Raw genomic sequence first — 16446 nt, 5'->3', positions numbered from 1 at the left:
ATCAGGCGCCTGTAGAAAATTCCACTCAAAGAATTTCATCCTGCAATCTAGGCTCTCCATACACCTCCTGATAATTCCCCAAGACACAGGTGGGCAGTCACTGAAGGTGGCCTGGCTAAGAGTCATCCCCTTGCAGCTACCTGCTGATAGGCTTCCTAAAAATAGGCAGACGTGTAACTAAGAAAGAAAACCACCTTCAAAGAGCAGCCTTTGCCCTCACCTGCGATGACAGCGTTTGTGGAGGCCACAGCCGGGATGATTCTCTTCACAACCCCTGGAGAAAGAGAGAGCGACCCAGGTAGACACTCAGACGTGTCCAAGAGGATTAAACACTGCAAGTCTGGTTATGAGTAGTGCTCAGATCTTATACCACATCCCTGTGAACCTGCTCGGTATTTTAGCCTCTCAATCTGCTTTACAGATGCCAGTGGCAAAAAGGGAGCGCTAGAATTCTAAACAAAACTTCTTATATAACTATAAAATTAATGCAACAAGGTTTATTCCTGGAATAATGTGTTTATCAGACATTATATATTTAATTCAACGTTTGTTGGGTACCTATAATATACAAGGTATTTGGGTGATTATATAAAATAAAATCACACCAAATTATTTATCAACACCATTAACTGAAGAAGTGGATGAAATATTAATGCAAATACGTATTTTAAAAGCCACTTAGCTTGCTTCCAAGTACAGCCAATCCTTTTTACCTTCTAATGCTTTGCTGCCTACCTAACAACATAGCACAGGTCAATGAAAAAAGGCCTTGCAGCTACAAGATGGGGATCATAAACTCTCCCTATCTAATATCACAAAGTTATCTCAAGAATCAAATACGTGTGCAAAGTCTTTTGTTAACATAAAGCATTGTTTATATGTAAGCATTATTAATCATAGATTAGAAATTACTTGGATTAGATAAGCATAACTGAATTTTTAATGAGCCTTACCATCAATGCAGCACTAACACTTATGGTATTCACAAAAATGAGACAGTAGATAAGCAGCCCTTCATTAAACATTTCTCAGGTAGCTAGCAGACTCAGGGCTGCTTCCTTGGCTTTCATATGGAGTTAAGGAATCCCAAGGCCCCCCTCTAACTCTTCATTCAACTTGACTTCTCTGCACCTTCTGACACTGTCAGCCACCTCCTGCTCCCTCTCTCCTCAGACGCCTTCTGGGACACTGCTTTCTCATTTCTCCAGGTACCTGTGTGTGACTGTTCCCTTCTGGATCATCATAATCCATATGGCCCAGAAGTACTGGTCTGTTCATACTTAACGTCTCAGGGATTGATCTGGGTCCTCTTCTCTATTTTCTACTATACTCTCAATAATTCCATCAGATGCCATTAGTCCAATCACCTCTACATACGTGACTCCCCAGTCTGTCCATCCAGCACTCACCTCTTGAATGCCAATCCTGCAATACAAACTACCTGCTCAACATTTCCACAGAATGTTCCATTAGTATCTCAAACTCATTTCATTATCCTGCCTCCTTCAGAGGGATCCTTCCCTCTCAGTTGTTGACTACATCACTATCTTTCTAATCAAAGGGATTCATATCTTTGGAGTGGTTTTTGACTCCTTCCTCTCCCCCTCATTCCTCACATTTAACCACTTGCTAAGTCACATCAATTCTACCTTGTACTCCTTACTTCTAAGCTTGGACTACTTCAATAGCCTCTAAATTGGTCTCTAACTCTCCAATCAATCTTCAGAAAGTCAAAATAATATTCCTATGATACTTAAGTCTGACCATGTCACTCACAAATGTTCAGTGGTTCCCTAGGTGTTACAGTACGTATAGCATTTGGCCTGGAGGAAGACTCAAATTCAAATTCATCCTCAGACACTAGCTGTGTGACTTTGGGCAAATCACTTAAATGTTTGCCTCAGTTTCTTCAAATGTAAAATGAGGATAATAGCATCTACAGCCCAGGGATGTGGTGAAGGTCTAATGCGATAATAATTATAAAATGTTTAGCACAATGACAGGCAATTACCCCTAGCATAGAATACAAAATCCTCAGTCTGGCATTTAAATCCCTCCATAATCTGGTTCCCAACCACCTGACCATACAGAATCCTTGATACTCCCTTACAAGAGACTCTGCCTATTGCAGTCAAACTAGTCTGCTGGCTGTCCATCAAACTTGACATTCCACCTCCCATTTCCATAGATGTCTCATGTTTGAATGCATTCCTACCTCACAAAAGCCCTGCCCTCTTTGAAGGCATCACCACCTGCCAGCTACAACCTCCTAAATGAAGTCTTTCTTGATTCCTTTCAGTTGCTAGTGCTCTCTCCCTCCGGAAAGGACTTTGTATTCACTCATCTACATACATATCCAATTCCCCCTCCCCCATGACATCAGCTCCTTGTTTCCTACTAGTCCTTGGATATACCTAGCACAGTGATTTGCATATTAAAGACTCTTAATAAAATGTCTGTCAAACTGAATTCAGCTAGATCCTCATTGAAATTCTCAAGGCCTGAGCTCATATTAAAGGACAATATGTCCAAGGTCCCTTCATCCAGGATTACCTAACAACTCTTTGGCTTACCTTGGGTTAACCTATAGGTAACACCCCTAATATTAAATTGTGACGCTCTCTCTAGTGATTTTTGGAAGACCCACTGAATATGATCAGGATCATCTCCATCCAATGTAACTCCCTCTGGGGGGAAAAAAGGACACAAATACATAAAAAGCATTAATTTTCTAAAAAGAAGAATTCAAAATATATTTAGCATCACCAAAATGAATTTATGGCTCAACAAAACTGAAGATATGTTTTATTAATTATTTTAGAATTCTTAAATTGAGCTTTTTACCTCCAAAAGGCTGTTCCTTGGGCCACTGTAATATTCTTGCATACTCAATACAATGTTCTGGGAGCCTGGGCATAGATGCAATGGTACACATGGGGAAATTAACCTAAAACCAAAAATAACTGTATTCAGCTGAGGATTTTAAAGGGTGCCCCTTTTTCCTTTTAAATACAGCTTTAGAAGAACACATTTTTTCTTGACTATTAAATTGTGTGCCTGGAAAACTATCTTTTTATTAAATTATATGATTTATAAAAATTTGCCTTCGTGTATTATTAATTATGCAGCTAAAACATTTTAAATCAATACAAAGTTTTCTAAAATGAGCTAAAAATAATAGAGCACTTGGTCAGCCTAAAACAGTAGGTCTGGAAGTAAGCTTTAAAATGGAGCTATATAAATTTTATTTTCACTGGTTAAACAGGAGAATTACTGAGCAATGGTTGTACTCAAATACAACCATCCTATTCCTATACATTTAAATTACAACGCTAAAAAAAATGTAAATTCTTGACAGAAAAAAATCAGCAAAAAATATCAGCTGATGTAAGGTGTTAAACCCCAGCTCCAAAATTCTAAGTAAATATTAAGTAACGCTGAGATTTTGAGATTAAATGGCATAACCTTGGGTTATGTTAATGCCTGCTGCTGCCATCTAATCAACACTGACAGAACTAAAGGGGATGGTTAATTATGTCTTCATTTCAACATGCATATACAAAAAGCTCTTTGGTGACCTTTAGAGGTACACTAGGTAATGGAATAAATCCTTCTTTTTCTGAGTGATATAAAAAAAATTGTTTGAATTGTATTTAATATGAAGCTTCTTTTTTGCATTTTAGAAGGACAGTATAAATGGACAAGTGATCGTATAGCAATGTATGGGAGAAAAACCAAAAGCTCACAAAGACAACGTGGGGCATCTGGCATTTGATATAAATAAATGTCTCCAATTCAAGGCATTCAGGGGTCAATCTGTAACCAAATAAGGAAGAAATGTGACAGGTTGGATCTTTTTGTTTTGAAGTAGGACATCTCAACCTCGGGGGCCTGTAGATAAAAATGGTGGAATCAAGGACTAAGTCAAGTTAATTAGGAGGCTAGTCAACTACAAAGCCCAATATTCCATGCACCACAGATTTCATGTGGCATTACTTGCAAGTAATACCATTATTATTTCTCTATACTATTCTTTTCCCATATGAATAAACACACTGCGAGGACAAGTACTGGAGCAAGGACACTCAAGTATTGTCAGAGCAGAAGAGGAAGAAGCAGTCAGACAAAGACTGGAGTTCAGTAAGTCTATGAACGATCAGTTTAGTACTGGGAATCACTGAATACAGAGCCATTGTTAAATTGAACTATAAAAGAATCCTGGTAGCCAAACACAACTCCAGAATCTGGTCTGGCCACACCTGGTTCAACCGGTAAGTGACCGAGAATTACTACACCACATTCCTAAATAAGTCTCTCTTATCTCCCAAATTCCCCATTATGTTTCCATAGCATTAAGCTCACCCCTAATCCCCACCCAAGCATATAAAATGAGTTAATAATATGTTATGAGTATAACAAGGACAAAGATGTTTAGTCTGTTTCCAAGTTATATCTAGTAAGTATTAAAACATGTTATTTAAAACTTAATTCTCTTCAGCAGTCTGTAAAACAAATTACCTGTGGTGGATAAAGTTCCAGTGTACATTCAATACAAGCTGTCATTCCCGGTAGAATTACCCTAGCATTTCCTTTAAAACCTTCTGTTCCCCCATCTATCAAAGGAATAATGGAACTTGGATCTAATACACCGTCTTCATAATTTAGAAGTGATATCTAGAAGAATATAAAACAACTATAAAAACAGAATTACTGCCAAAATTATCCCAAAACCTTCAAGGTAACATCACGGGGGAGGGGAAAGCTGTTTTAAAGTTAACTATTTTTATTAATAAAAATGGCATCAGATATCACCATACTGGTGTGAATATATGCTATCATCAAATACACGCTTCACCCTTAAAAGTGAAATTTCTCTAAAAAGAAAAATAGAACTAAGGATTCACTAAAAAAATTTAACATTTATTTAAATTAAAATAAAGATGTTTTATTCATTTTTATCATTCAGTTATTAGATTTATCACAGAGAGACAGCATGGTGCAGAAGAAAGAATATGGAATCTGGAATCCAAAGACCTGAGTTTGAAGTCTGGCATTCTCCCATTTACTAGCTGTGCGGCCATGGACACATCACTTAACTTCAGTGGACTTCAGCTTCTATGAAAGGAGACGCGAGGCGGGATTCTATCTCTAACTCTATGGTCTCAAGAGCTTTTAACTAAAAAGTCAATTATCGGCAGCACTCTGGTTTTGTGCAAACCAGATTTGGAGGAAAAGTTTGGATACAGCCAGACAATTCAATAACCTTCACCCATAATCAGAAAGGCTTCCATTAACTAATCTCCCCACAAAGCAGTGAGTTGTAACTACTAATTCAAAACTAAGCAGCAAAGTAGTCTTGAGTTTTCAAAATGAACACCACACAATGTAACTCTAATTTACTTGGTGCCAGATTATCAAGAACTTAGAGAAACCAGAAAAAAATAGGAAAGCATTTACCAGCATGCCATTTATCCATCTTCTAGCAATAATGGAATCGAGACCACATACAATGATGTGAAATTCTAAGAAAAAATGATGGAGCTTTAGTTTAAAAGAAAAAAATTTTAAAAAGCCATCTTCATTCCCCTCCCTCCAGAAGCTGCACTCTGCCCCAGGACCCTGGATCGCAAGTTTTTACAATCGTGCCCAGAACCAAAGCTTCACATGTAACTTTCTGGTTATTTCCAGTCTCAACCCTCTCAAGTATCCCTTTATGTATTGCTTTCCCCAGTTAGAATGTATGTTCCTAGGGGTAGTCTTGCCTGCTTGCATTTATATTCCCCCCTTACATCACACCATGACAGGTATCTAGTGTGCACTTAATGATTTTTCATTCATTTATAAAATGTAAATAATTCAAATTTACACAGAAGGATAGCATATTTCATCAATATGTAAAAATGTCAGTTTTAAAGCCCAATCTAGCTTTGCTGAATGCAACAAGGTAAAATTTAGCCCTTAAACATTAGCAGTTTTTCTTCTCTTTTACTACATCAATTGTTGTTAATGTTCCAGTTTAGAAAAAGACATAGAAGATACCATTAATTCACATTCAAAGTTAATAATCTCTATAAAAAAACTAACTTTAAAATAATGACTTAGTAATAAACACTGTAAAATTATGAGATTTCAAGTGAAAACTTACGTCTATAGAAAGTATCATCAAAATTTTGAATCTTGTTGAAATGTCTGAATATGAGTAAAGGAATTAATATGTGTGTATTGTGTATATATGTGTGTGTGTGTATATGTGTATACACACACACACACACACACACACACACACATGAATAGTAGAGAAAGAGAAACATACTCAAAATTTAGTTAAGACTAAAAGTCACCAGCATTCAAAGCAAGAAAACTCGTAGGATATTTGACAAATCAGACAACATAAGTTAACAGTTTATTTACACACTTTAGATCTAAATCACTGTTGAAAAGCTAATGCCAACTATGAAGTGCTACTAGGGTTTTGGAGGGGGGAGAGGAGACTAAGGAGTCATCTCCTTTGTCTGATGTGTAAAGAGCCTTTCTATTTAACTCCATACCACATATTCTTCATCTATCAGTTGAGTAGTTCTGTTAAAGCAGCTAGACTCTGTTTAATTATGATGAACAATTTTAGTCCTAGAGAACAGATTGTGAAACACTTCCATGCTCTCAGCAGAGAGATAGAGATTTCACAAGGAGAATGTTCCCTACATACACTGTCAGATACCTAACTCACCTCCTTTCTAAAAACTTCTTTAAGCAACACACTCTGGAATCAGCTTTCCTTCTGCTGGATTCAGGATCATTTATTGAGAGCTGGACCAGACTTTGGTGGAAATCTAGATGGCCTCCTATTGCCAAAGATAGACTAAAACCAAGAGCTGATTGATGCCAGGTCTTCCGACTCCAAAGTCAGTGCTCTTCTCACTGTCTCACACTGGTCAGGAATTACAGAATAACTCATAACAATCTCTTTTACCATGTCTTGAGCTGTTCTTTTCTTGCTATCTGAAATTTTCCTATGTGTAGGCCGCTTCCACAACTAGACCATCAGTTCCTGAGGGCAGGACAGTGCTCTGTACTCATGCCTTCCCAGCACTTACACAATGCCTTGTGCTGCCACACTGAACTGCTGGTTTCATCTGAAGTCCTGTGTGTTTCCTCATGTCATTTCTACATTCAGGAAGAAAGAGAATTCTCCAAGTCTCTCATATACCTCTTTTCAGGATTGAGTTCGACCAACCCTATCCAAGGAGCAATGAAATGGCCTGCCTCAGTAACACCCAGTTTCACAGCTCTGGATGTAGAGCCTGCACAGTGATGATATTAAGGAACTTTCTGATGCTCAAGATTTGAAAACAAGTAGAAAAGTCATGACAAAAACACTCATATAAAGTTGATTCCTTTTCCCCACCAAAGTCCTAACTGAATGGATCAACTTGTCATTGATTTCTATCCTAGAGGTTCTGCAATAGCTTTTGGCCAAAAGCAACAAAGTGCTGACTGCACCTGAACAGAAAGTCAAGAGAACACAGTCTTTCATGAAAGGGGTTCTCCTTTTCTGGAGTGCCCAGCCATGTCTTGAACTCCAAGGTATCACTCTGGGATAAAGAGGTTTTTTAATAAATGAGATTTTCCAATCATTTCAATTCAATATAACGTTGCCCCCGTGAAAGGTGTTGCTTCCCTACTCTATGAAATTAGTAACTGTTTAAGTCTTTACAAAAATCAGCTGGTTTTGTCTGAATCCACGGTCCAATAGTAGAGTGACACAGCAATCCAAGGATTCTATTTGAAGACCATAATAAGTAAACCACTGGGTTATCATGTCTAGATCCTAGCATCAGTGTAAGCTGCATCCCTAATTCTAGTTCTAAGGCCAAACCAGAAAACATATCTGTAAGGTGAAAATCACAACATAAGAATGTTCTGAAAGCATAAAATGATGACAAGATATGTGAATATTAAGAAAACAGAAAAAATGAACAAAATGTTATCTAAGTTAGGAAATCTCTCCATCCAAAGGTGTAAGGCCAGAGAATCAAACAATGTCAAAAGAGAGAGCAAGGGTGAAGAGTTTACTTTCATGTAAGCATTCTTTTTTAGCCAAATAGTAGCATTACACATCCACTGTGTGTAAAGCTCTATACTAATCACTGGGAAAAATCTAAACCTACACAGTCCAGTGCTTCAGGGCACCTATCTTTTCCTAACTTCCATACTTCACTTATCACCACCAAAAAAAATCTATTTCTTAGCCAATACTGTTGGTTCTTCCTGGATTTTCTATCAGCAACTCAAAGTTGTTAAGCTGTGGCATCAAAGTTCTGCCTTAATTAATGACTCTTCCTGGTATGTGGGGACCCTGGGTTCTCCAGGAACACAAGCTCTGGCAGGTTCTACCAAGGCAGAGAGGTCCCAAGTATGGTTTTAGCCACAGGCAGTGTCTGCGATCTTACAGCCAAGGAAAGAAATGACTGTTACCACAAAGCTGGCCCCAGAAACAATGAAACCTATCAAAAAATAACAAAATAGTCTTAGGGTCTAGACAGAAGCCCACATTCAGAGTGAAACATCAAAAAAAGGGCCAAAGGCAGTTAAGAATCAAATTTAAGTTAGTAGCAGATACCCCTTAATTTTCGAGCATTCAATAATTACCAACAAATTACCAACTAGAGGAATGAGTGCCCACTGATCGTATTGATGTTCTCCCTCTGAATGAAAACAGAGAAAATGAAGCTGGAACCAAAGAATGGCTCAAAGGGTCTCCTTGGACAGAACCACAAATTGAGAGTTGTAAGGGACCTTGGATCCCGTCTTCTAATCCAATCCCATTTACTAATGAAAAAACTGAGGCTCAAAGATGAAAAAGTTGCCTAAAGTCATTTAGGGAAGCAAGCTTGCCAAAGTAGAATTGAAAGTCATTTCCTCGCACTCTAAACTGGTGCTCACTCTACCGCATCACGATGCAATTAGTTTTAATGGGGGTCCCAAGGCAATATGTAACATCTTTTCATGGGGAATGTGGTCATCTCACTGAGGAGTATTTATAAACTAGCTATTATGAGAAATATTAACTAGTTATTCTGAAAATAAGCATAAAGACCACCAAGAAGGTCAAAAAATAAATCAAACAAGCATTTATTAAGCACTAACTGGGCATCAGGCTCTGAGGATACAAACACAAAAATTAAGAATTTCCTGCCCTCTGGGAAGCCTGCATTCTACTGAGGGAGAAAATATGTAAACACAGATTCCTGAGTTTATACACAATAAATACAAGGTAACTGTTGGTGGGGAGGAGCTCTCACAGGAGAAGGACAGGAATGAGGGTAAGCTTAGCTGAGCTTTGAAGAAAAACTAAGGACTCTAAAAAAAGGTACACTAGTTAAGGGACCACTGAAACAATCTGGTCAAGAAATGATGAGGCCTGAACTAGGGCGATGGCCATGCTGCCAAAGAATGGAGGCATACTGGAAAGATGCTGTCAAAGTAAAACAGAGTTTATAAGATGTCTTCTATGTCAATGGAAAAGCTGGAAAGGATGGCAAAAACTGTTGGAAAGGCATCAAATATGCCTCATAAAAGTCTAGCATCCAAAATAAATACCGAATTGGCAAAAATTTCTAAGGACAGGAACCATTTCACAATAGGTAAGTGGTCAAATAATATGAAAAATTTTCTAAGTAAATGCAATTAGAACAGAATTTCAGTGGGAAGACCATTTGTCCAATCCATACCTGAAAAATAATCCTACCTAGAACATAACCTGACAAGTGGTATCAAGATTGTTTAAAGAACTTCCTTTGATGAGGAAATGCACACTCTCTTCCAGGCAGTCCATTATTGTTCTGTATAGCTGTGTTAAGAAGGTTTTACTTACCTCAATCTTCAATGTGCCTCATTACAATTTGCACGTGTTGCTCTAAGTCCTGTCACTTCTATAGGAAAGCATCTCTCACACGTCCCAGAAGACTGCTCCTATTCAGGCTAAACATTATAGCTCCTTTAACTGATTATCCTAAGAAACATGTTCCAGGCTCCTCACCACCCTGCCTGACCTCCTCTAGAAACCTTTTAGTTTATCAATGAAATGTGGTGCCCACAACTGAACATTAATATTCTGGAAATGGTCTGATCAGGGCAAAGTACAACAAGACTATCACTTCCTTATTGCTGGAAAGAAAACCTTTATCAGCAACTATATGCAAAAATGTTAAAAACGATCACTACAGAGAATGAAAATGAAAACAATCTTCGGATGTCATCTCAAACCAATCAAAGACAACAGAAAATGAAACAGCCTATATTAGAAAGGCTATAGGAAGAAAGGCACAGTAATTTACTTTTAGTGGGGTAAGAAGTAGCTGACAATTTTAGAGGCTAATTTGTGATTATTTGAGAAAAGTTACTCAACAGATTGTGATTCAGAGATCCTCCTACTAAGCAAAGACTCCAATGATTAAAAAAAGGTAAGTCCCATTTATACCAAAATAATCATGGCAGCAATAGAAACAAGGTATAGATCAGATGAAGAAAAGCTGAACAAATTGTGATTTATAAATGTAAATGAATATTACTATGCAGAGCGCAGAATAACAAACATGATGAATTCAGACGAATGTGGGAAGGTTTTTATAAAATGATTCAGTCTAGAAAACAGAACCAGGAGAAGAATACAGACTATAATAACATTAAAAAAAAAACACTAAAAGGCAAAAGAAATCACATAAAATTTAACAGGTTAAAGGCAGAGACAACAGAAAAAAGGAAAAGCTCTCCTATTATAAGAGACCATTTCCCAAACTTTTTTTCAGTGATGATTAAAACTTGGTCACTTCTGGTTCAAAGTCACTGAAAAACCTCCAGGACAAACAGCACTGTCAAGGTTACTGTTTCAAACTGATGACCAAAGAAACTCAATACCATACCCAAAGTATTTATAATCTTTTACCTTGTTTTCAAATCCTGAGCATCAAAATATTCCTTGCTATCATCACTGCAGGCTGTGAAAGTACGCTGGAACTAGGGCTGAGATACACTGAGGACAGTTTATTTCCTGGCTTTTTGGACAGGGCCAGATTGGCCCAATCCTAAGAGGCAAGTGAGTTGATGTAAAGAACTCATATCCAGCAAAGAAATTACATAAAGGACATACCATGTAGGATGTGAGATCTCCTAAACCAGCATTGGGGAACCTGCAGTTTCGAGGCCACATGTGGCCTTCTAGGTATTTGGGTGCAGTCTTTTGACTGGATCCCAAGCTTTACAGACCAAATTCTTTTATTAAGGGGCTTTGCTCTGTGAAGTCTGGATTCAGTCAAAGGGCCAAACTCAAGGACCATAGAGGGCCCTGAGGTCGCAGGTTCCCCACCCCTGACCTAAACAAATGTTTAATGAGTCTCTCTGGGTCAGCATAAAGAACTCTGCCAAGCACTTTTGCTCTGTCAAAGTCTGGACCCCATTCCTACCATAGGGAGCTCATGTAGTTTTGTGGAAAGATAGAAATATATCAAATGCACGAAAAGCAAGGAACAGCAAGTCAAGACAACGATGAGGGACGTTACAAGACCCCATGTAATTCATCATCAGGCGATACAGAGGGAAGACCCCTGGTGTGGGAGCCAGAAGCCCTAGACTGGGCTTCATCACTTGTTGAGTGACAGGTTTGCTCTGTCTCTCTAGGCCCTTGTCTAATGGCCTAGACAATCTCTCAATTTCCTTCTGTCTCTAAATTTATAATCTCATGATCCCACATCTGTAATGAGCTTGGGCAAGTCACAATTGAGGGCACTGGACCTCTGAGGCCACTTCCAGTTCTAAAATGAGAATCTTAAAAAGTTACTATTGGTTCTATAGTACACTTCCTTCCTCTTGCTAGAGGTGAGCAATTAAAGTTGCAGTTACATACTCTGAATCCCTATCACTGTATTTGGAAGTTTTGCTTAATTTTTTTTTCCATTTTAAGGGAAGGTGTAATAAGAGTATGGTATTAAAAAAATGCATTAATACGACAGTAAAATGATTCTAGATTTTTAAAATGAAAAATAGCAAAGAGCAGTAGATATTACTCAGAAATTTTACAGTGGTACATCATAAATGTTTTTTTCAAGAAGAAAACCCAAAGGCACTGGGCATCACAACCACAAACAAAAACAAAACAAAATGATACTAAAGAGAATGAAGCTCTCTGATCAGATACACCAGCTAGAGAGAAAATTAACTCTGTAGGAGCTAAATGTGCTTAAAAGGCAATAAAACAGGCATTGTTAAGGTATCTCAAAGAAGGAAAGAGTTCAAAGAATAGAAAAGGTAATAGGTGGTATTTTTATATATGTGCATATTAAATCAGTTAAGACATCAGCAAATGATCCCCATATATACTTTGTCATCTCTATAAAAATCTTTGAGACTATACACACCTATGAAAGGAATCCTGGATGAAAACATAGCTGATCTAGATACATTCTTCTATTCTTCCTGAATTCTCCTTTTAAAAATATTTCTTTCCCAGAATATATTTCACTTGTAAAATTTTATAATTCATTTACATCAAAGATTTGCAACTTCATCTGTATGAGGACAGATGCTACCTCTTCTCTTAGTAGTAAGACCTCAGGAATTGCCAGCCAAACACAAAACATCATCTCAAGGGCAGCCTTGGGATAATGAGCTTATCCCCATACTCTGCCTCCAAGCCTAGCATGATAGCCTAACAGGGACAGCAGAGCTTATGCTCCAGTGGCAGAGCCTTTCAGAATTGAAGGCTACCTGATAACCAAAGATAAAACATCCTAGGAGGGCATTAGGAAAGGCCCATCCCATTTTCCCACTCCATTTCAGGAATTTCACCAATAACAATTTTTTTTTTTTTAATTCTGTCAACCTACACAAAGGTCAAGATTCTTAGAAAAGATGGCATCTAACAATTCATTTCAGTTTAAAATAAATGCATCAAAAGACTATTTCACAGCAAAAAGGATACGGAACTACAGCGCAGTTGGGGATCCTGTCGTTTAGGAATTCTGCAGCAACTTCAGCTTTGGATCTTCCAACATCCTTAGGCCTGAAAAAATACACCATTTAAAAAGCTCTAATAAGTCACAATTACTGGCTAGAGATGAAAACTCTTCCAGAGGCTCTATTTAAATTCTCATGGCTACACATGTATGACCTATATTGAATTGCTTATTTTCTCAGTGAGGGTGGGTGGGGAGGGAGGGAGAGAATATGGAAGTCAAAGCTTTAAAAACGAATGGTAAAAACTGTTTCTGCATGCAACTGGGAAATGAGATATACAGGCAATGGGGTACAGAAATCTGTTCTACCCTACAGGAAAATAGAGGACAGGGGATAGAAGAAGGGGGGTGGGGCGATAGAAGGGAGGATAGACTGGAAGAAGGGGTGGATGGTGCGCATGCTCTACTGGGGTGGAAGGCAGGGAGAGATGGGGAGAAAACTTGGAATTCAAATTCTTGTGGAAGTGAATGTTGAAAACAGAAAAATAAGTAAATTATATATAAAAAAAAAATTTCTCAAACATAATATGCTCTCCCCAACCCGGCTTTGAAGCCAAGGGCCATGATGTCCTTAGTGTAAGGAACTCCCCAGGGATGATGTCCATCTATAGCTCTCTACAATTCCAAGTGTTAATGACTTGCCCAGGGTTCTGAGAGGTCACTTGCCCAGAGTCACATACTTAGGAAGTGTCAGACTTTCCTGATTCAAAGGCTAGCCTAACAACTATACTGTACTGTCCTGTCATTTAATGGTTTCCATTGCAACAGGATTTTAGCTACAGCAAGTATTGTGAAAAATCTATTAATATCACAGCAATGAAGTGAGAATGCCATGAGCTGAAGTGAGATCAGCCTCCCTAGCTCTGAGCAGTTGCTCCAGCCTGACCACAATTCCTGGCTTTCCATCTCAGCACACCTTGTGCTTCCAACTGAAGGTGATGCTCCACTGCTTGTCCCAATGCTTTCCCTGCCTCTGCCACTGCAGTCCAATCCTCAGGTCCCTCCTCCTCCAGATTGTGGGGGCTCCCTTTATTTATAATGGCCTCTGGGTGCCTCAGTTCCCTGCTCTATATGGGCATCATCCTGGCACCCACTTCCCAGGGCAGTTGCAAAGATAAAATAAGATCTCATTTGGCAAGTGCTTGGCAAACCCCGGAATGCTCCATGAATGCTAGTTGCTGCCCTCACTGTCATCATTAGCCTCTTTTACCTTCCCCATAGGAAGGACAGCAGACACATGAATGTTTACTCATCACAAACATACCTGTAAGATTCTAATCATCATTCAGTTGGCATATTCCCATTATGCTGTTTCTGCTTCTCCACAAAGATGACTAGGGGGACAAGGCCAATAACAAGTTCTTATGACAGAACATAGAGAAAAAGCTATACTTTCTGAGGTACAACAGAAAAATGGCATTCCTGACTTCAGCTACATCAAATTCTATCCACCTCCAGGACAAAAAGTGCTGTGTGCTATCATCCCTTTATCTAAACAACTTCAAAGAATGGGAAAAAAACGCCAAGAGATGATGCATTAGATGCCCTTACAGACTCCCAACAGAAATACCTTAGAACTGAGATCTCAAGAGATGTGTTACAGTACTTTCTATGAACATAAAAAGATGACTCAAGTCACTTTCACCTGTGGGCCTCCACTGCTGATCTGTGAAATGAGGAGACTGAAACAGAATGTTCTCTAGAGTACTTAGCTTCTCTTCCATAGTTTATATGGATTGTTAAATAGACTAGGAAACGTATTAGTCCTCAAAAGGTATCTAAAGGTTAAGTAACCATTTTTAAGGCATTATAATGTTGTTGTTCATCTTTCATTTTCCAAGAGAACCAATGACTTCACATATTATTATAATGCAATCATAAAGGTATATTTGAAATTGATAAAATTACAGAAGCTTTACAAAGCTGAAAAGAATAGAAAGCCTTAAAACAAGCTGTGACATATAGGTAATGGTCATTTCTAGCAACTAAAAACTTTCTTCCATCGAAAAGATCAGTATATTTTTGTATGTAATGCACACTGTTACATGTGTGCATTAAAAACTGTTTTCACCTTGCCAATTAGTGTTTCTTAAAGATTTACAATAGAAAGACTTGTCGTTATCTTTCTTTGTCAACAAAGCATTGCTCTAACTAAAAATACTTACTAAACCAAAATATTACTCTCTGATATGATAAGAAATGCTTACTCACAACTAAAAATACTGTAATCCAACAGTCTGACAGACTTCTACCTATGACTGCGGCAAAATGTGGCCTTTAGGGCAGCCTCCAAACAAAAAGTCAAAACAACTGGAAGATTCTGCTTGTTTAGGCAACTTTCTACTGCTATATATGTCTACACCTGGGAATAAAGGGGTTTTCTCCCCTTTCCCTTCACTTGAATACTGAGCAAAGGTATACAACCTATTTTCCATAAATCAGTTTTGCATACTGCCTCGGACACAGTAGTTGCTAAATAATGGTTTGATTGGTTGAAAAAAATGAAAAGACAATCTTAGGATAGGAACAGGAGAGAAAAAAAGCAATTACCTAAATGGTCTCAGCTGTATGATGACTTAGCTGTTTCTTACTCAGGCCCTATTTCATCCTCCAAGCCAGCCAGCTTGATCTTTTGAGTCACTGACCTTACTTAATAAGGCCCTTACTTTCTCCACATCTAATTCTTTCAGCAATCTTAATCACTGGAGAGGGGCAAGGGCCTTTTCTTTCCAAACCACAAGGTGTACCTGTTTACTTCACAGCCCTCTGTCAGAGAAATTCTCTTCACTGGGTTCTTTGTTCTGAGAGCACTGCCCATCAGCCTTTCACAGCTGTCTCTACTCCAACCTCTCAGCTGGTCCTACTTGTCACGCTTTCCTAATGAACTGGTTACAACCAGTCCTCACCTCAATCAAGTCTTCTCATGTTCTTTCATCCTCCAATTTTCCAGGCTCCTCTTAGCTCAAAGTCTCATACGCTTGCACAACTCACATCCCTACCACCGACATACAGGGTTCCAAACCACTGAGCCCATATCATTACCATCACTACCTCTCCGTGCTCTCCCCTGCCAAACATTCTCCTTTAACACTTAACTGACAGCACCTGCTCTGCGAAGCCCTCCCAGGCCCTTGTAAGCCACACCACAATGCCCAGACCCTGCTGCAGAGCTTTCTCCGCTCTGGTGATGCACATATCATTACTTCCACTGCACTGTCATTACATGTAGGTGAGTTGCACCTACTAGACTACAAAGCTCCTTCATAAATGCAGGGAATATGTTTCATCTCAACTTTGCATCTCATTTAGCATCTGGCACAGGGCTGAGTAGGAGATTAATGTTTGAAGTGCAATGAATTTCCAAACAACCTCAACTGGAAAAAACATCACAGCTACAACTGTTACAATTGTATATTGATTTATCTAACCTGTCAGG

At 38.6% G+C, this 16446-nt stretch overlaps 1 protein-coding gene across 8 annotated transcripts in view; it reads right to left on the bottom strand.

Moving 5' to 3' along the window:
- Positions 1-16446, bottom strand: part of UBA3 (ubiquitin like modifier activating enzyme 3) — a 37636-nt gene that overhangs the window by 2630 nt on the left and 18560 nt on the right. For 6 of the 8 annotated variants that reach the window (XM_072598715.1, XM_072598717.1, XM_072598716.1 and 3 more), the window contains 7 exons: positions 12977-13057; positions 6146-6189; positions 5458-5522; positions 4519-4674; positions 2845-2947; positions 2574-2687; positions 221-274 (listed from right to left, as the gene is read on the bottom strand). In XM_072598715.1, coding sequence (XP_072454816.1) covers positions 221-274; positions 2574-2687; positions 2845-2947; positions 4519-4674; positions 5458-5522; positions 6146-6189; positions 12977-13057 — 617 coding nt within the window. Of the gene's footprint in view, positions 1-220; positions 275-2573; positions 2688-2844; positions 2948-3746; positions 3892-4518; positions 4675-5457; positions 5523-6145; positions 6190-12976; positions 13058-16446 lie in introns of all 8 variants that reach the window. The other 2 variants (XM_072598713.1, XM_072598712.1) reach the window with 2 other exon arrangements.

Source organism: Notamacropus eugenii, chromosome 3, assembly GCF_028372415.1.
Source record: "Notamacropus eugenii isolate mMacEug1 chromosome 3, mMacEug1.pri_v2, whole genome shotgun sequence".
In the NCBI taxonomy this organism is placed as follows: domain Eukaryota; kingdom Metazoa; phylum Chordata; class Mammalia; order Diprotodontia; family Macropodidae; genus Notamacropus; species Notamacropus eugenii.
The sequence above is the reverse complement of the archived record's forward strand: the minus strand, read 5'-3'. Positions and strand labels throughout refer to the sequence as shown.